Raw genomic sequence first — 20,394 nt, 5'->3', positions numbered from 1 at the left:
TTTTTGTGAGAGGGGTATTTATACTCCATGACTTCACCCATTCATGGGTGCTGATGCCTTAACTTCCAAAACACATTTGAGAGCCTTGTGAGCACTTGGAGAGTCCTCCCCAACCTCTCTTTGTGAGAGTTGCTTGATTCAAAGTGAATCCTTGAGTTGGGTTGAGTGAATCCATTCCTAGAGAGTCATTTGAGCAAGAGAGAAACATCCCGAGCTTTGAGCACTTGAGGTTGCGTCGGCCAACTTGATTGAAGCATTTGTTACTCTTGGAGCATCGGCTCCTAGATGGCTAGGCGTCGCCGGCTAGCTCCCAAGCTTGTGGTGAGCAGCGGCAAGTTTGTTGCGGCTTCAATCGTGTGCCAAGAAGGCGCATTATCATATAGTGGAGAAGAGGAGATAGCTTGATCTTGGAGTCACTACGAGCTTCCTCAACGGAGAGTAGGGTTCACACGTGGGTGCACGGGGTGAATCCGAACTTCGGTCAAACAAACCACTGTGTCTCTTGCATCATCTTCATTCTGGTTTGATTTACTTACCTTGCATTTATAGTCTTTGAGTTTGAATTGTGCTTCCGCTCGATCTACTTGGTTGTGTTCTACTTGTGTGTAGGCAACTCTTTATTTTGTTAGAAATACTCTGCAAAAGATACACTCCAAGTTTCATATAGGTTCAAGCTCAAGAAGGGGAGTTTTCCTTGCTGCAGGCCTGTCTGCCTGATCAGACCGGTCTAACCGGTCTGGTGGACCGGTCTGACCGGTCCAGGCAGTCCCAGCAGGGATTAAGTGCCGAATTTTGAAGAAATGCCTATTCACCCCCCCCCCTCTAGGCTACGACTTCGTGTGATCAAGATCCTTTCAAACGGCCAAGCTGACTGTGTCAAATGCTGTCTTCATATTAATCGGAAGTGCTGGTGATGCGACCAGCCGATTCGCGACTTCCATATAGTGCATCGTGTATCTCCGAAAGGTAGTGCCATCACTGTTGGATGAAGATTAACGACGTATACTTGTTTCGAAATAAAGATTTTTTTAGCTTCTAGATGGTTTCAATGTGAGCCTGAATAAATACATCACTAGAGTGTCAAAATAATCAATTCATAATAAAAAAATCTATTATAATTCTTTCATTAATTCATTATAAAAAAATTAACTATCCACATTATGGTCATATCTGCTACAATCACATGAAGTGTCTACACTCATTCTAAAAATTTCTACTATCCACATGCTCATCTGAATCTAAAAATAAAAAATATACTACGGTCATTTCTAATATATAGAAAATAATTGAAAAATATGTCTATAAATTATCCATATTCAACCTAGCCAATAAATCTACTCTCACATTCAAGTCATCGGTTCTATATATCTCAAATCATTGCATAAATCAAAGAAATCATGCTCATCCTCACTACTTCCAAAAGTCAAAAAATTTCTCTAACTATGGAGCATAAAACGAAGAATAAAGACAATCAATGAAAAGCGGATGAAGTTGCAAACCTTTGGCGCACTTGGATGACTAGAACACTCACTAAAACTAGAAAAAATGGCGGCAACTCTCTAAGGGCTAGTTTGGAAGCCCATTTCCCCACCGGGATCCCTGTGATTTCCCGAGGTGTGAAACCCATGGGGCAAGCTTTCCTGGGGCAATCTGGCACAGCCTTTGGAAGCCCGCGGGGCGAGGAATTGCAGCCCACTTCCCTGCGTTTTCCACGGGGAAGATATCCACGACACGTGAGGCCGGGAGTGCTTCCCCGGTTCCTCGACCCCTCGCTTCTCGTCGTCACTGTCTTCACTCGTGAGTCGCGATGCCGCCGCCGCTGCCTCCCAAGCGACCTCCCCCTCCGTCTCCCAAGCACCCCCCCCTCCGCTGTCGTGTCCGCGAGCAAGACCCCCACCCCGACGCCAGCACTTCGGCCTTCGTCCGCATCTCCTCCCGAACTCCGCCGTGAATGAGATCCCCGCCGCCGCTGTTGTGGATCCACCCTCCGCCCCTCTATCATGGCCTTTGCTGTGCCTCTCTTGCGAGCCTGCACCTCCTCCTCTACTTGGTGAGTCCGGCACCTTCGCCTCCGCTCGCATCTCCTTGGCCGCTAGGGTTTCTTCTCACATCACCTCCCGGTTCTTGTAGATATTGGAGAGGAAGAATCGCAGGCATGCATCCACTAGCGGAGATGACCTGATGGATTTGGTCCTAGGTGTGGATAATTCAAGGATCTTGTCCTTCTGTAGCACTTGAGCGCGGCCGGTGGATCGTCAAGATCCACAAGGTAAGCTTGCTGCTCCCTCGAGTCACATTGTTTGTTTGCTTTTCAAATTGCTGCTTGTGATTCATGTTCATATCTGCTTCTCCTCTCGTTTATTTGATGCATTCAGATCTGCTCGTGATTTTGTTCCTTTTATTTATTTGTTCAAGCATATGTGCTTGATTTACTTGCTCATGGACACCACCAACGCTACCACTAAATCAGAAGAAAATGCCAAGATCTATTTCTATAATATTATTTTTTGTCCATGAGTCTGTTATCAACTTGGGGACCAATTTATATGTGTTTGTACACCAAGTTATTACCAATTCAATGGCCTGAAGAAGGCTAGTACTTACTAATTTTGACACATACAATTTCTTTTTTACTTATTAAATGACTCTACTCTTCACCAACAGTACACTAGAACAATCCTTTTTTGTGTGCATAATTGTTTGCACATTAGCAGGTTGTCATCCTTGCACTGCAAATCGCAGTTTCCTTGAACTAAATTCACAAACTATTTTTCTGTCATATATCAAGTACAATGGCTGTCCTATCATCTTGGCTGTGGTTATGTGAGTCTGCAGCTATGTTACACTGATACGGATACACCACACTGTTGGCGTATCCGTGCAACGAAGGTCTGCAGTATCAACATTTCATACAAAAAAAATACAGTACTAACTACTGAAAACAGAGGCTGCAAGATCGGTTTTCTGGAACCCAGTTGACATTTGTTGATGTCTTTCTGTAATAAAAAGAAAAATTGGTTCATACAAAGAAGCTGCAAGTTGTTGACTAGTTATTGGACAGATCCATTTTGCCTGATTATTAGATGTAGCAGTAATTATTTTCAAGTTTATGAATTGTTTAGTATATCTGCAGTTTTTTGTTGCTTGTCACATGCCGACTTTGGCTCTTATAAGTTCACAGTACATTTTGACTACTAAACACCTTGTTTTGTACAAACTGGTTATTGGCAATTGTTATGAATGCATACATTTAGATATCTAATTTTTGAAAGTGGAGTTTAAAAGGAGCCAAACAAGCAAAACTTTGGAAGCTCTGAATGAAAAGCTGTGATGAGGAATTTTGTTTTGAGAAGTGTGCTGAACAAGTGGATTCTATGAATTAATTAACAAATGAGAAGTCATGCTGTGGAGCTATTTGAATCTGATACAAACATAGAAGTATTAATGAAGACCAAAAATCCTGATGTTCAACTAATTTGGCCAAATAGAAAAATCAGGTATGTCTCTTTGAATATGCTCCATGTACTTAATTAAACTGAGCCATGTGTCAATTTGGGTAGAAACAATAATGTCTGTTCTTTATAAAGATTCTGTTTAGTTGCAGTGATTAAGCTTCTTGATACATATTCAGTTCAGTCGTACTTTGGAGCAGTGTGTAGCTGTTCTTGTCTCCATGATAGCATGGATGATATAGCAGTAGCGGTTCATGCTTTTAATTGTTAGCGTTTTGATTAGTTGAATGCATAACCATTCTTTGAAGCTTTGTATCATTACTTCTTCACCAGTGCTTTGGGAATTATTTAATTAAAGAAAATTTTCTTTGTGTTACTTTGCAGATTGGTGAAAGTTGATTATTGTGTTGCGGGTGACTTTGGGTTCACAGATATTGGTGCTTGAGTTCTTCCTAGTGTCTGAATTTTGTTCCAGTTTGAAAATGGTCAAATAAATGGCTCATGTCTCATTTTATTTTGTATTATCTATCTGGGTATGTGCATGGACATGGCCATATGTATTCCATTCATCTTGGTTGGGTAGTATATCCTGCTATTATGAAGGACACGTGATCATATTGTTGCTCTGTTTCTCCCCTGAATTTTTCTTAATTTTCTGAATCTTTCTAATGTTCCTATACATGGAATTGTTTAGAAAAAAGTGAGAAGCAAGCAAATGGTATCTGTTCTGGAACTGGAATTGTATATAGCGGAAAGTGAGCTGCAAGTAAATATATGCTATATTTATATAGCAAATGCTGGATAGTGCAAAACAACGGGGGAGGGGGACGTCTGAACGCTGCCAAACAACGACGGGGACGTGGGGAGCGGCACCCAGGGAAGCACAGGGAATTAACTAACCACAAAAATCCCCCTTGGGGGTTATATTCCCTGGGTTACTAGCCCTTTACTCCCAAACTAAGCCTAAGGGGAAGAACAACCCCGAGCTCGAGCCTCTCTGGTGAAATGGCATTGGTTCAGACTCGGGGAGGAAGAAGACGCCAATTTATAGTGTGCGCATTAGTACTGGCTGGTGGCTCGAGCCGGTACTAACGCGCCACATTTAGTACCGGCTGGAGCCACCAGCCGGTACTAAGTTTCCTGGCGGCAATTTAGTACCGGCTGGTGGCTCCAGCCGGTACTAAATTGTCACTAGCCGTTGCAGGCGGAGGTCGGAGCCTGGCGGTGGTGCACTTTAGTACCGGCTGGAGCCACCAGCTGGTACTAAATACTAATAGGCTCCCGTGGCCACTGTTCCTTTGGCCCGGTACTAAAATTGTACGTTAGTACCGGCCAAAGCCGTGACCGGTACTAACGGCCGCAGACGAATGTGCGTTTTTCCGGTAGTATGCATGATAGTGTTTTTGCGTTAGTACTATCCCTCTAGTGTATTCTACCTCTCTTATCCATTTCTCTCTCTTACTAGCACCATCAAAAACACATGCTGAAGCTGCCCAATAGTGTCACGGGTGCTAGTTTAGCAAAATTTGGTCCAGCTTATTGCACATTTGCACCCCAAACTGTAGGACCCACTAAATATCATTTTCACTCTCCTCACCACTACACCTGCACACATGCAGTGCAGCCACATACTACTTCTTTATACAAAGCACCGGGTGCCAAACCACATGTGCTTAAAGGTGCTAGCCTAGAATCTGCGCTCTTTTCTCTCTCATCTCAGCGTCACCTTAGTAGACATATTGCAGCTGCCCTAAGTGTCGTGCTGAATCTTCCTATTACTAGTGTGTGTATCAGAGTATGTATTAGAATATTTAGGCCATGTTTAGTTCTAAAAAATTTTCAAGTTTCTTCATCACATCGAATTTTTGAATATATCCATGGAGCATTAAATGTAGTTTAAAAAATAATTAATTGCATAGTTTAGCTATAAATGATGAGATGAATTTTTTAAACATAATTAGTCCATAATTGGACACTAATTACCAAATAAAAACGAAAATGCTACCGTAGCCAAATCCAAAAAAAATTTGGGCCTAAACACGCCCTTAATAGTTTAAAGTGGATGTGCGATAAATAATTATAATTATTATCTATAAATTTATTTTTTATTAATCATAATTAGCATGTGCTTCATGCCGCTCGCTTATTTATCCTTCCGCTCTATCCAAGTAAAAGCTATACTTATAATTATTATCTATAAATTTATTTTTGTATTAATTATAGTTAGCATGTGCTGGAGTAGAGGTTGATAGGGTAGTATCCAGAATAAGAGGAAAACCATATTTTCGGTAGTGAAATATCGTCACACTTTCAAGAGGGTGGCAGTGGAGGAGTTGAAGTTTAACATTTTTTTATTTTTTTTGAAGCGGAATAACTTCATTCCATTAAACCAAGGACACGGCAAGGCCGCCAGCTACCAATTCATCTATTCCAGGAGGTACTACCTCCCAATTAAGGTAGGCATCTTCGGAGCTATTAACAACCGATGGCAGCTAAAGCATGCGCAACACGATTACAAGACTGATAACAATGATGAAAGGAAATGGAACTAAAACTGCACGCTGCCATCGTCTTGATCTCCCATATAAGACCTACTAGTGGTGATAATCTGAAACTGTCATTCTGCATAGCGAACTTGACCAGCATCGCGTCTGTTTCCAAAATCACATGCCCCATCCCAGCTTCTGCAGCCAGACGAATACCCTCCCGAGCTGCTACCATCTCAGCATGGAAGGCGTCCATGATGTGCGAGATGTTGCCTGACTCTTCTTTCACCACCTCTCCTTCTTCATTTCTGATAACTGCACCCCAACCTCCCTGTCCCGTTTCATTTTTGAAAGCTCCATCAACATTTATTTTCATGACGCCTTCTGGCGGGCGAACCCATTACTGGACCCTCTCAAGATTGATGCTAGTATGGACCTGCTTCTCCTTCAGAAACTCTTCATTGACTGAACAATGAAGCTCAACTAGATCGGATTCCTCCCCCCTTTCTCCTTCTCTCACCCTATTTCTTTCTCTCCACCATTGGTACAGCAGAACACAAGTTTTCATCTGTTGCCCTTTTTCCAAAGCCATCAACTTACGAATCAAATCCTGAGAAGATTAAATTTGCACCAAATTAGCTCTAACATGTTCCAGTCCCAACTCTCTCCATAGTTTCTTACTAAGGGCCTGTTTGGCAGGGCTCCGGCTCCGGCTCCTCAGATGGAGCGGCTTCTCTGGTGGAGTTGGAGCCGTTTTAGAAAATATTTGGCAAAACAGCTTCACTTGTTAGATTGATGTGTAAACCGCGTGAAGCCACGATTTCATGGCTTCATCTTGCCTGTGTAAGCCGCCGATGGCTTCAGGACCAGCTTCACACGTGAAACCGGTTACAAAACAAACGTTTGGGAGGGCTTCACCTGGAGCCGCTCGTGAAGCTGCTGGTGAAGCCCTCCCAAACGGGGCCTAACTTCACTTGAAAAACAGGTGGGCACCATCTTCGTCCAATCTGTTACACAAGACACACCCAGTATCTAGCTTCATTCCTCTCCTTTTCAGGTTCATTCGGACCGCTAGGCTATTATGAGCCAAATGCCAAAGGAACTGTTTAATCTTTCCTGGACAATTCAGGGACCAAAATTCCTTCCAATGCCCAGCCTGCAAATTAGTACCCGACGAGCTGCCCTGAACACCTCTGATAAGTCCCTCCTCTGCTCCTCTGCTAACACCTTATATGCCGATCTCACTGAGAACACTCCTTTTCTGTCATATTGCGAAGACACAGTCATCCAGGTCCAAATGCACTGGTAAAGCCAAAATCAGACTAGCATCTTCTTTACTGAAAATTTGTTCAACTAACTGAACATCCCAGCCACCAGTAACAGGATTGATTAGTTCATCAACTTTCTGTATCAAATTTGCTCCCCTGGGTAGCACCGGCAGCCTTGTCCAATTCTTAGGAAGCCACGGGTCTTTCCAAATCCTGATGGTTTCACCGTTGCCCACTCTCCAGATTATCCCTTTCTTTAACGCCTGTACACCTTTGAGAATACTTCTCCAAGTTTTTTGGTAGCTTTGGCTACAGGCGCTCACCTACCAGTAGCCGGGGCTGGGATTCTCCTCCGTCTTCTCTGCCCGCGTTAAGATATTTTCTTCTTTTTCTCCCGATCATCTTATCTACATAGCACGTGCAACATTAAAAACGTAATTGAACAGTGAACACAGAGTAGTATAGATCTAGATACTCCTTTTCTAACTGTTTCAATATCACACTCGTATACAAATCGCCCTATTATACTGCTGCTGCCGGCGACGGCGAGGAGTCCTACTGTACGTCTGTACTGACGGCGAGGAGTCCTTCACAGTTCACAGACTCTGTTTCATAACAACACCTCCGCCGTCTGTGTCATGGAGGACGGAGCAATCTATCAAGTAATCCGACAAGAATCCGTTAACACCGCTGTGAGTCGACAAGAACACTTTCCTCCTTCCCGGCGGGCCGGGCGGCTGATCTATAAATCCACGGGATTTGCCTTCTTCTCTTCATCAAAATCAAAATGCACGGTCCTTCCAAAAAAAATCGAAATCCACGGGATTTCTAGCTGAATGCGACTACGCGAATCTGGTACGCAGCGACAGCTCGGCGAAATCGGCGCTCAACTCCTCGCGCCGCCCAGCAAAGAGTCCACACAGCCAGCCAAGAAACCGGATCCCGAACCAAGAATCCCACCCCACCCCCCGGCGATGTCGGCGTCAGGCGGCGAGGAAAGGGACCGGTGTCGGCCGGTGGTGCTGGTGACGGGGTGCTCGGCTGGCGGCATCGGGCACGCGATGGCGCGCGCCTTCGCGGCGGCCGGGTGCGCCGTCGTCGCCACGGCGCGGTCGCGCGGCTCCATGCGCGACCTCCAGGTCGACCCGCGGTTCCTGCTGCTGGAACTGGACGTGCGGTCCGAAGAGAGCGCGCGCGCCGCCGTGGCGGACGCGCTGCGGGAGCACGGCCGCATCGACGTGCTCGTCAACAACGCCGGGGTCCACCTCGTCGCGCCGCTCGCCGAGGTGCCCATGGATGCCTTCCACCAGGTCTTCGACACCAATGTCTATGGTAAGTTTTAAGGGAAAAAATGCTTCTTTTGTTCTGCTTGCTGTCTAGAACTGCATTGTTTACTGGTAAGCCGTGATTGCGATGTTGTCTAAGGAAGACAGAATTTTAGATCCTGGAATCTGAACCGGCGATTAAAAATTCATGGACTGCAAAGTTTTGTTTTATTGGATCTACCTAAGTAAAGAGGGAGGGATAGCTATCTGAACATTATTTATATGAATGATTTTATAACTTCAGGAAACAATGAATTTTATTTCATCACTTGGGAACTGGACAGTGTGCTATATAATTGAGTGTTTGAATTGGTTAAGATTTATGTCATCCCTGTGTCTAGTTGTGTATGGTCCAATTTCAGATCATATTAAAGAGTCATGTGGCTAGATCTCCTTTGACTACGGAAAGGAATATTGGAGTTCATAAACACAGCATTCAGTAAAATCTGGACCAGTATAGTTAGGGGTTCATCCAGTAAAATCTGAACCAGTATAGTAAGGGGTTCAATTAGAACCCCTCTTCTGTCATCACTGGCAAAACTTGTGCTAAAGATGCAGCCAGGTCAATATGAAGATGTTTGTTTTAAACGGAGAATAAAATTGTCTCTCAGGCTATAAGCTCCCTGGATCTCTTTTCTAATGGTGGAAAGGATAACCTCTTAAACTTCAAAAAAATTTAAAGCACAAGAATTGCCAACTACTAGTTTTTGCTATCTCATCATGGAGGTTAATTTTATCAACCAAAGTTGAGCTGTTGAAGAGTTGATAGTTTGTTGACTTCAATTGATGTGTTGGATGGCTCGCACTTTACTTCTTTTGAGATACTGTTCACAAGTTCTGATACAATACTTGTTTGACTGCAAGATAACTTTTGCCCATTTTTGCTGTAGGTACAATGAGGATGATTCAAGCTGTTATTCCTCACATGATGGAAACAAGGAAAGGTACAATTGTGAATGTTGGAAGTATTACTGCTTTGGCACCTGGACCATGGGCTGGTGTGTATTCAGCATCAAAAGCTGCTCTTCATGCATTGAGCGATTCAATGAGGTACCTATTCTTATATTGACATCTTCATTTCAACCTCAAAACCTGGAGCCAAGGATCACAGGAATCTAATTTGCTGTGCTGTGTGTGTGAGTCTTGGGGTGGGGGGCTAGTAATTGCACAGTCAGTTGTGTATAGGCATAAGAATTGGGATATTGCTTCTGAATGCCCTGTTTTAATCTCTAATAACTCTGAATTTAACTGCTGGGAAATAAATAACAGTGACAACTAGTAGCATTGGGTATTATTTTTAGTATTACTAATGATGTCTTTATGTGATTGCTTTATCGCTGCTCTCAAGTATCACATCAGATGATTTGATCATATGGCAAGACACCCAATACAATACATGCAACATGCGTCTGTTTCCAATATTCTATCACTTGTTCTTATGTGGTTAAGTCTTTTTTGTTTATTTGCGAAAAGAAATCTTTTTTGTTTAAATTTCTAAGAAGAGTCTTTTCAATTTGCTACCTGATGGTTTGGATTCTGTTTCCGTACTTCTTTCTTTCTTTCATAGTTGTCATCCTAACTTGATATAAACTCGACTTCACTGTAGGGTTGAACTAAGAAGCTTCGGCATAAATGTGATGATTGTTGCCCCTGGAGGAACAAAATCGAATCTTGGGAATAAATCTGCAGCTAAGTATGATCAAATCAATGAGTGGAAGTATTACAAGAAGTACGAGGAGTCGCTCCGAGCCAGGACTGATGTTTCCCAGGGCCCTGGGTCTACTCCAGCCGAAGAGCTTGCAAAGAAGGTGGTTGCGCTGGCCCTGAAGAAGAACCCTCCCGCTCTGTTTGCTTACGGCCAGTTCACTGCTATTCTGTCCATGCTGTATTACGCGCCGCTATGGTTTAGAGACTACTTCTACAGGCTGGTCATGAAATGCTAGTGCCTGAGGCCCAGTTCAGTCCGTAGTTCTCACATACAGTATAGTATTTAGTATATTTGTAACAGAAATTTATACACGTTGATATGGACAGCTCTTCTTTTTTTTGGTTGCAAGTGAAAAGCTCTCCTGGTTTCTGTGTCATGGCTGTGACAATGAGAACATGGTTAATGTAGATTCGTAGCTGCACAAGTAGCTGCTTTAATATGCTGATACTCTTGAATTTATTTCCTTGAAGTTTTGCGATAAGCTTTTCTTGTACAGAAAGAACACTGTTGGTTCTTCAAATTCAAGGAAAATATTGCAAAAGATCTGACTGACTCTGTCCCACGCTGAAGCCGGCGGGAGTAACGGGCAGTCCCACGAGTCCATCCCTCTCGCCAGAGATACAGAGGCAGTGACACCGCCCCCTCGCCCCCCCAAGTCCGAATCACGAGTGGGAGGCTGCCGTCCACGTGGCGCCAGAATCCGGTAGCGCGCGCTCCCCATTGGCCGGCGCTCTATCCATCCTAGCGCCCCGGAGATTTCCGGCGCCGGGAGGCGGATCCCTCTTGTGGCTGCCCCCGCGCCGCGCGCGCCACGATTAAATATCAAACCGCCGTGACGTCTCCAGCAGAGCACCGCCGCCAGCCAGCCACAAACTCCGCCACGGGAAGGACCTGACCTGACTTGCTCGCTCGTCACAAGGCAGGCTATGGCGCTCGCGTCCACCTCCGCCGCCGCCCCTGCGGCCGTGCTCAAGACCCCGTTCCTCGGGGCCCGGCGCGCGCTTGCCAATGCCGCCTCCGTCGCCGCCAGGCCCGCGCCGCGCCGCGCGCTCGTCGTCGCCGCGGCCGCCGCCAAGAAGTCGTGGATCCCCGCCTTCAAGAGCGACGCCGAGTTCATCAACCCGCCGTGGCTCGATGGCTCGTAAGTCACATCTCTCTGTCTCTTCTTCCTTTCCTAGCTTGTGTGAGACAAAGAGAAGCTGGAACCGACGCCGTGATTTCGCGCGCAGGCTCCCCGGCGACTTCGGCTTCGACCCGCTGGGCCTGGGCAAGGACCCGGCGTTCCTCAAGTGGTACCGCGAGGCGGAGCTGATCCACGGGCGGTGGGCGATGGCCGCCGTGCTGGGCATCTTCGTTGGCCAGGCGTGGAGCGGCATCCCGTGGTTCGAGGCCGGCGCCGACCCGGGCGCCATCGCGCCCTTCTCCTTCGGCTCCCTCCTCGGCACGCAGCTGCTGCTCATGGGGTGGGTGGAGTCGAAGCGGTGGGTGGACTTCTTCAACCCGGACTCGCAGGCCGTCGAGTGGGCCACCCCCTGGTCGCGCACCGCCGAGAACTTCGCCAACTTCACCGGCGAGCAGGGCTACCCCGGCGGCAAGTTCTTCGACCCGCTCAGCCTCGCCGGCACCATCAAGGACGGCGTCTACATCCCCGACACCGAGAAGCTCGAGCGGCTCAAGCTGGCCGAGATCAAGCACGCCCGCCTCGCCATGCTCGCCATGCTCATCTTCTACTTCGAGGCCGGGCAGGGCAAGACGCCGCTCGGTGCGCTCGGCCTATAATCTGCCGGCGACGACGACTGTGCCGCGTGTACTTGTACGCATCGATAGATGATTCGACCCAGCTAGCTCACGATTGCGCGCGTGCTGAGGGTCTCGACGTTAAGGCTGCATCAGATCGGTCAGGCGCATGTGTCAATGGACATTGCAGTGGATCGATTGGATTATTGGAGGTGAAAGAAGAGCGCGTAGCAGCAAACGTATCTGTGTTCGTGGTTTCTTTTGGCCTTTTTGGGTGGTGTGCGTGAATTGAATGGGGAGTTTTTGTTTTCATGTATGTACCATGCATGTAATGTATAGTCTGGATCGATCTCTGGAATCAATTAAGGCAGGATAAAGTGAGAACATTTCCTTGATCTCTTAGAACAATGGTAGGTGTTTGCTATTGTTTTCTGGAACAATGCTAGATGCATGCCGATTGATTTAGGGAGGCAAAATTTGTTGAATTTCATACCTTTGGATTTGATTGTAAGTTCATTCATCTTTTTCTCGCACGATCATCCGATTTCATCGTGTGGCCTGTTTCTTTTTTCAAATGATTTAGGGAGGCAAAATCTGTTGAATTTCATACCTTTAGATTTGATTGTAAGTTCATTCCATCTTTTTCTCGGACGACTAGCCCATTTCATCGTGTGATCTTTTTTTTTCATGAAACACTATAGATATGTGAAAGCGCGCGTAGCGCGTTGGCAAGGCTGCTCGGTGGAGCGCCTGCCGCCCGCGTTCGAGCGCTGCTCGGCGCGGTTTCGCACCCGGGAACAATGTTCCCTTGTTTAAATCTACAGTCTTTCATGCGTGGAGCCACAAAGTGGGTGCGACGCGCCCGTCGCTTACGGAGTCATCTGGTGATCTCGAGAAGGATGCGGTCTTCGGTTCTAAGTGCAGTTGTAGGGCTGTTTGTACATGTATAGTGGTGTGAGTGAGGTGTGCGTGTGTAGGGTGGGTGTGCGTGTACATATATGAACAGATACTACAGCTGTACCCAGATGAAAGGCGTAAAAAACACTATAGATACAAACACTCATATACACATATAAAGATTGAGCATCCTCAAGATTGACAGAGTCACGATAGACACATCGCTATCAACGATCATATAGCCTATCATTAAAAAAATAGTGCATGTTAAATTCTAGAAAATAATTCAAGAAAATATGAGCATCCATGCCAAGAGGACTTGAACTTGAGTGGGCAGATTTGATCGTAAAGAATCCTAGAAGCTGTACACTCAGTTCATGTGTAGCATGTTGAGTGAATTGCACCCATCATACAACAACTTGCCAGGTGGGTGTAAATTGGTCCAACAACTTGTAAATTGCTCAATTTAGTACCATAACTAGATAGATAGGTGCAGATTGATGCAATAACTTAGAAAATACTTAATTTAATGCAATAACTTGGTAAATTGGTGCATTCACAGTCCAAACATTACACGACAATATATTTACTAACGTCAAGTCACAATAAAATAAAGAGTATATTCATGTCGGAACGTATTAGTTGACCGTAGATTTTTGTGTGGCAATAGACACCAATAGTTTTATTCTCAGAATAAATTAATTATGGTTTTACTAAAAATAATATATTATTTAATCATCATTACAACATCAATATATTATGCAAAGTAGATGAACATCAATAATTCTTAAATTTTATAAACGAAAATTATTGATGGTGATCTGGTTGTCGCTTTTCAACTATGTACAATTTTTATTAGTTTAAATGCAAACAAATTTTAGAATTACACCATTAGCATCACTCAAACACTGAAGTCGATAAGAGAGACCCTGAAACTTTAGGTTTCTTCTGCGCTTTTGCTCATGTATTCAATCGTGCTTATGTTTGTTTCTGTTTATTTAGCTCATTTTTCCTTTCTAAGGAATATATGAGGCTTTAAAAATATATGTACCAAGCTCCTAGAAGGTATCAATAGTTTGTATCAACTTATTGGCTTTTTTTAGTTTAATAGTGATATAATCCGACATATGGAAAACAATTAGGGTGAATTTTTCAATATTAAATAACAAATTAAATATTTTTAATTAAAATTAAGTCACAATAAAAAATAATTAATGTAAAGACATAATATTAATTTCTAAACAGTGAGGCTTTTTATCCTGGCCAGATACATTGCCATGCAGGCGCAGCACAAAAATCAATGGTCAAATAATACTTAATAATTTTTCCTAACATGAATATACTCTTTATTGAGACTTTACGTTAGTTACATTGCCGTGTAATATTTGGACTATGATTGCACCTATTTGCTAAATTATTGCATCAAGTTAGGCATTTTATAAGTTGTTAGATCGATCTGCACCCACCTGTCAACTTATTGCACTAAATTGAGTATTTTACAAGTTATTGAACCAATTTGCACCCATCTGACAAATTATTGTATGGTGGGTGTAATTTACTCTAGCATGTTTCTCCTACAACTATCTCATCTTCATTATTTGACCAGCTCCATAAAATACGATGAAGTTAATTGTTTTGATCCGGTGTTTGAAGGATTTCTGGCTTCCAGCTATAGAGGGGTAGCCGGGGAAGTTGCTTGATCAGCAACGGTGGTGGGCTGGTGGCTTCCAAGTAGAACAGAACAGTGAGGAGCGCGTGAGAGGTGGAATGGCCGCGGTGTTGGAGGGCAGCTGGTTGGGTAATGCTAATGGAAGTCACCGGAGGCAAAAGGGAGGACGGTGGAAGCGCGGAACAGGGGGTGGTAGAACGTTGAATTGAAGAAGGTAAAATTCGTAAGGGTCAAATTGTCTCTCAATTTTTCGGCTCTAAGGACTTTCTGCATAAAAATATAATATAGCATAAGAATGAGTTTGACTAAAAACGAAAGTCGGCGAAACGACCGGGAATATGGAAGCAGGCGTGGTGATTGGGGGTGGCCGATTGGATCAAGACGTGCAAGCAATGGCTGCAGTAGAAAAGGGAAAAGAAATATAGATTGTAGGACCTTCATTTGCGTACAAGATCAGAAATATTTATACTTAATAATATTCCCTCCCTTCTAAAATGTAAGATATTTTATTTTTCCGTAAGTTAAAGTAGTCCAATTTTGACTAAATTTATAGTGAAGAATGTTAGCATCTACATATCAAATAAGTAAATTATGAAAATATACATCATAATGGTTTTAGTTATTCTCATTTGACATTCAAAATATTATCACTCTTTTCTATAAATTTGATCAATTAGAATAGTTTGACTTTGGACAAACCAAAATATCTTATATTTTCGGACGGAGTGAATATGTCAGTATTTGAATCGATAGGTCTTTTCTTACCTTTTCTTATTAAATTTGGCCTCTTATCCAGTTCTAGCAAAGGTTGGGGGGAGCGACGGAGGTTTCTCTAAAAAGTTCAGGTTGAAGTTCGGACTTCGGAGGGGGATTTATCCAATGATGTTGGGTGGGATAGGAAGTTATCAATGTTTTACAGTCATCCAACTAATCGCGATTAGTCGTGATTAGTCGGGTTTATCGTTCCCTTGGCACTGATAAGTAGCAATGACTAGGACTGGGCGACTGGAATTCTAGTCAGTCGTCGATTAAGCGCGATTAGTCGTTCGACTAGACAGGAAAACGATCAAAATTGCAGTAACGAGCCGCATCCACTGTGTGGTTGGGCTACTGGGCTTGCATTAGGCCCATTAGGTTTTTAGAAAAAACGATCAAATTCTGCTTTAGTAGCAAATCAGCAAGGCTATGGAGTATAGGAATGGGATAGAAATATGGAGTTCTAGACAGCTCACTCATCAAATCTCACAAATACGTGACCAACTGACCATCATTGTAGTGTTCATGTTTGATATATATATAGGGGTGGTAATGGGCCATAGCCCTAATGCTCTCTTCATAATTTTACGTGGCTCTTAATTTTTTTAGCTCAAAATTGAATAAGATTAGAGTCCGATCCTTTTAGGATCCGATTCTTAGATTATGTAGACAAAAATTTAAGACCCTTTATCACCCCTATATATACTATGTAATGTATAGTATACATATCATATTCATCCTGGTATGATAGGATGACTATACAGACGACTAGGCTCGACTAATTTCTACTAATCACTTTATCGGTGCCATAGAGACTAGGTTCGACTAGACGACCGTAAAATATTGGAAGTTACACTGCTGGTCACGGTCCGGGCGGTGAAAGACACAGGGAGTGATTGAGCGCGGCTCGAGAGGAGAAACGGAAAACACTGGAGCAAGGCGTACAGCGATGAATCGTCTGCTTTCCTTCTGGTGGCCCTATATATATTTATCTGACAGGCTGACACCTTGGAACGAACAAACTAAATACTATACTGTTATGTACATGTTGCATGCAGCATCAGTTTGCTTTACTCTGCATTAACTTATATGCACAACACACCACCGGTAGTTACAGTTACAAGCGTCGGAATCTTCACCGTGCAGACTGCAGAGGTGTATGTGTAGGATTCATACGCTGCAGAGTTTCTTCCATCATCTCCAAGACGATAGAGCTCCAAATGAACAACAAACTTAGTAGCCTGCTTACCGCTCACCAAAATAAGATCAAAAGAACTCGAGGAATTAAACAGACATAAGTAATTAACATATAGCACATTAGCACTCCACCTAGTCTTATCATTCTAACTCACCACTCTAGTCAGTGTCAGTCGTAAACCCCCACTGCCAGATCGGGTTGTTCGGGAAGTCACTCATGTCCACGACGTCAGCGACTCCCAGCAGGCTGCGGAGGAGCACGTCGTCTTCGTGCACCGGCGCGCCGCCGCCGTGCTGCAGGAGACCATGGGGGAGCATGTCGTCGTGGTGCGCCATCTGCGGCGCGGCCTCGGCGGCCGCGCCGCCGCCGTGCTGCCTCTGCCCTCCGTCGTCGTCCCCGACGACCGCCACCGCGCCCTTCACCTCGTGCTCTCCGTCGTCGTCGGGCCCCTGCAGGCATCGGTAATAGAGCCTCATGAGCTCATCGATCGAGCTGCGGTCGGCATCGGGGACACAATCTATGTCCGGCAGCGCCAGCAACGCCTTGCCGACGTCGACGCCGGCGCCGACGCCCCTGCCGACGCCCTCGCGTCCGACCTGGCGCTTGCGCTTGTCGACGTGCGCCGCCGCAAGCGGGGAATCGCCGCCGGCGTCGTCGGGCCCGTCATCGTCCTCCTCCTCGATCGGCGTGATCCGCAGGGCGCGCTGCGCGTGGCGGTCGAGGGCCTCCTCCTGCGCGATGACCCTGGACCACGTCTCGGCGTCCCTGGCGCTCATCTTGTGCTGCAGCCGCTTGGACTGCCACACGAGCTTGCGCATCTGGTCGAAGCGCGGGGACAGGTGCTTGATCACCGCGCTGAGCAGCGAGATCTTCCAGGCTTTCTTGAGGTCGTGCGGCTTCCGGTACGGCGGCGCTCCCTGGTGCGCCTGCGCCTCGCCCTGCGTGCCCCACCAGGGCTCCTGCCCCGTCGGCCACCACGGCGGCGCCAGGCCCCGGTCCAGCGGGAAGCTCCGCTGCGGGGGCTCGCAGTGCTGGATGAGCGCCGACAGCAGCGACCCCAGCGTGCTGTCCTGGATGTCGTGGAGGCCGTGCAGGAACGAGGCCGCCATCGGGCTCCCCGGCTCCTGGTGGCCGGCGAGGAGCGCCAGCGGGCCCGCGCGGTCGAAGCCGACGTCGTCCTTCCACCAGCCGCGGAGGCTGTCGGAGGAGCCGGAGACGGGGACGCCGTCCTCGCCCACGACGCCGTACACGAACCCGCGCGCGTTGCAGGCCTCCATCATCTTGAGCATGTGGCGGATGACGCCGTCCTGCGCCCGGAGCATCGCCTTGCGCCGGTACCGGTTCTCCGGCGACTCCTCCATGTCCTTGCTGGACGCCGACGCCAGCATCTGGTCCTGAGCAGGCTGCTGGTGCTGCTGGTGGTGGCCGTCGCCGGGGTGGGGGCCCCGGTCGCGGCCCGAGCGGCCCTCGAGCTTCATGAGCAGCAGCTGGTCCTTCCACATGCGCTTCTTGAGGTCGGCGATCTCGATGGACTCGGAGCCCGACTCGGAGTCGCTGAAGAACTCCTCCTGGCTTGTTTCCGGCTCCGGCTCGGCGGTGGGGTGGCCAGCCTTGCCCTTGGCGCGGGCCTCCTCTTCGTCCATGGTTGGCCTGCTGGCAGCGTGAGCAGCGGGCTTCTGGTAGTAGTCGATGCCCTCGCCGTTTTCCATGGACTCTAGCTCAGATGTGGCTGCTGTCGGTGTGTCACGACGGTGCAGTGATGCTAGTGACGACTGTTGTTGATGGAGAAAGGTGGTGGGGAGCGATCGAGCCCGGCTTAAAAAGGTCCGGCCGAATCTCTGCGTGGTGCGGAGAAGGTTGTAGAAGAACGCTCGCCGTGGCAGCGCCTCGGGGCCGGAGGGGCCGCCGGTGGTCGTCGTCTTCTTAGTTCTTACTTGTTAGGTAGGAGTACGCACCGATCGGTAAATCAGCGTGCACGTGCAAGGCACTCGCTCGCTAGCTCTCGCTCCACTTTGCGCCCTCCCTACTGCAAACGCTTGGCACTTTTAACCGAGGCCTGTGCACGGCGAGAGGCGAGAAAAGATGGACCACGACAGGCAAGTCCGAGCATGGGTACAGACGTACGCCGTCGGCGACGTGATCGATCAACCTCAGCGACGAAGGAGAGCGGCGGCGGCAGGCCGGCAGCACTAGAAGCTTCGTACGGCAGGCAACCAACCATCCAACGATTCATGTGCTGATGGTCACGAATGGAAGAACGTGGATGAGATTCTCCATGTCCGCGCGCGCGATCCCGGAGATGGAGCTCGCCCGGCCCGGTGCATGCGAGCCATTTGTGACGGCTCCATGCGCCATTGGCGTCGTCCCTGACGCAGGGGGAGGAGGTTGCTTGCAGAGTAGTACTAAGAATGGAAGCCTGGCTTGGGCGTTGACTTGTTTACTAGCTCCGCGTCGGGCGTCGCGACAGATCTCGCCGGCGAGACTGATGCCGGACGCACATGAGCATTTTGCCTTCGGACTTCTTGGTTGGTGTCAAGCCGTTGCTGCTGGCCACCCGTTCTCTTTCCAAATCGTTGTCTGAACGGGAAGGCGAAGCATTATTGTTGCTCCGGTTATGACTTATGGATTACGTGGCCGAACGGTGAACCCCTCCATTGCTAAATCTATTGTTATACCCTCGACCTTCCACAATGTGCTAGTGAAGCCTAAAAATAAATTGACCCATAGCGAGAAAACAAGCATTGTTCTCCAAAGCTCTAGCGTGCGAAAAAAAAAATTAGCATGTACTAGGACCCACAGGAAATAAAATATCGTTGTCTTTTCCCCAGAATCAGGCATTAGGGAGTTCAAGTTGCAACCGCGTAGAAAATCATTGTTTAGGAATGGAGCATCACTTAAACTTAGCAATAGAACCACAACACAACAGAGGAGTGATACTAGCTCCGATTCTTTCTCTCTCCTCTGGGTATCACTCTAGCCACACATTTTGGAGGACTTTATATGATCTAATCCAAGTAAAGACATGTTTTGTAGATGGAAGGAGTAAATGCTAACACCATTGATCTAATCCAAGCAATGCATTCATGTTTCCAGTCTTCGTAATGAAAAGTGGCCTGCCGGATTTTGGGTCGTCGTACCTTGTTGGCTCGGTGGCCACATGGACGACGATGTGTGGAGCTCCTCCTCCAGTCGGCGGCGGCGCCACCACTCCTCCGGCCACCGTGACGCCTCTGCCCTCGCCGCGAGGGGCAGTGGCGGATCTAGAGGGTGGACCGGGTGGGCCGCGGCCCACCCTAAGATCCAGCCCAACAAGCTCATTTACTGTATTTTCTTTTTCTTCTAAAAGAAATTAACTATATTTTCAGTCTCACAACTAGTTAAAAAAATTTTGTTTGCATTGGACCACCCTAACATTGACATCTAGATTCGCCACTGGCGAGGGGTGAAGCTAAATATTAATTGGGGGGGGGCATATGCACCCACGGAAAATTGCAAATATAGTTCTAATTTTTCACCAAATATGCACCTCTCAAGGTTGAATTCCATGCATCCACGAGATAAACGTACTTCCTTTCAATTTGCTCTAGCTTCGCCATTGCTTGCCGCCCTCTTCAGCGACCACCGCAACTGCAACGCCTCGCCGTCCCCTCTAGCCATCACCGCTGCCATGACTCCCTCCTCTCTTTTTGTTCAACGACAGCGTGTGGAGCAAGCTGCGCAGCGGCCTACTTTGCGTAAGCTGGAGCAGCGGATGATCGAGCAGCTGGTGTACGCCTTATATAACACCATGGGTGGCATGGAAAAATTCTAGGGATAGATGGAAACTTTTGTAGTGATATTATAATGCTCAATAATATAAAAGTGATCATATATATGAAAGCGTTTTCAAATACAAATT

General features: G+C 46.7%; 3 protein-coding genes across 4 annotated transcripts; 2 read left to right on the top strand and 1 right to left on the bottom strand.

Annotated features, from left to right (window-relative positions):
* Positions 1-7,849: 7,849 nt before the first annotated feature.
* LOC120683411 (short-chain dehydrogenase PC-15-like) lies at positions 7,850-10,697 on the top strand. Its single transcript, XM_039965488.1, has 3 exons — positions 7,850-8,538; positions 9,422-9,581; positions 10,138-10,697. Exons 1-3 carry the CDS (start codon positions 8,043-8,045, stop codon positions 10,472-10,474), a joined length of 993 nt encoding a protein of 330 aa, XP_039821422.1. The 5' UTR covers positions 7,850-8,042; the 3' UTR covers positions 10,475-10,697.
* Positions 10,698-11,031: 334 nt separating this feature from the next.
* Positions 11,032-12,378, top strand: LOC120681940 (chlorophyll a-b binding protein CP24 10B, chloroplastic-like). The gene is made up of 2 exons (XM_039963630.1): positions 11,032-11,380; positions 11,469-12,378. Exons 1-2 carry the CDS (start codon positions 11,166-11,168, stop codon positions 12,016-12,018), a joined length of 765 nt encoding a protein of 254 aa, XP_039819564.1. The 5' UTR covers positions 11,032-11,165; the 3' UTR covers positions 12,019-12,378.
* Positions 12,379-16,340: 3,962 nt separating this feature from the next.
* LOC120683991 (ETHYLENE INSENSITIVE 3-like 5 protein) lies at positions 16,341-18,309 on the bottom strand. 2 transcript variants are annotated; one of them, XM_039966076.1, is made up of 2 exons: positions 17,093-18,308; positions 16,341-16,945 (listed from the first exon to the last, which is right to left on the bottom strand). In XM_039966076.1, exons 1-2 carry the CDS (start codon positions 18,203-18,205, stop codon positions 16,655-16,657), a joined length of 1,404 nt encoding a protein of 467 aa, XP_039822010.1. In that variant the 5' UTR covers positions 18,206-18,308; the 3' UTR covers positions 16,341-16,654. The 2 variants fall into 2 exon arrangements, with proteins under 2 accessions (XP_039822010.1, XP_039822009.1); XM_039966075.1 differs by having other exon boundaries at positions 16,341-18,309.
* Between the last annotated feature and the right edge of the window lie 2,085 nt (positions 18,310-20,394).

This window comes from Panicum virgatum, chromosome 7N, assembly GCF_016808335.1.
Source record: "Panicum virgatum strain AP13 chromosome 7N, P.virgatum_v5, whole genome shotgun sequence".
NCBI classification, from domain to species: domain Eukaryota; kingdom Viridiplantae; phylum Streptophyta; class Magnoliopsida; order Poales; family Poaceae; genus Panicum; species Panicum virgatum.
Note: the sequence above shows the minus strand (reverse complement) of the source record. Positions and strands in the feature narration are given on the sequence as shown.

Coding starts and splice junctions, on each gene's coding strand:
- LOC120681940 (XM_039963630.1), top strand. CDS start 11,166: ATGGCGCTCGCGTCCACCTCCGCCGCCGCCCCTGCGGCCGTGCTCAAG. Junction 11,381..11,468: donor CCGCCGTGGCTCGATGGCTC/GTAAGTCACATC, acceptor TTTCGCGCGCAG/GCTCCCCGGCGACTTCGGCT.
- LOC120683991 (XM_039966075.1), bottom strand. CDS start 18,205: ATGGAAAACGGCGAGGGCATCGACTACTACCAGAAGCCCGCTGCTCAC.
- LOC120683411 (XM_039965488.1), top strand. CDS start 8,043: ATGCGACTACGCGAATCTGGTACGCAGCGACAGCTCGGCGAAATCGGC. Junction 8,539..9,421: donor CTTCGACACCAATGTCTATG/GTAAGTTTTAAG, acceptor TTTTTGCTGTAG/GTACAATGAGGATGATTCAA. Junction 9,582..10,137: donor GCATTGAGCGATTCAATGAG/GTACCTATTCTT, acceptor ACTTCACTGTAG/GGTTGAACTAAGAAGCTTCG.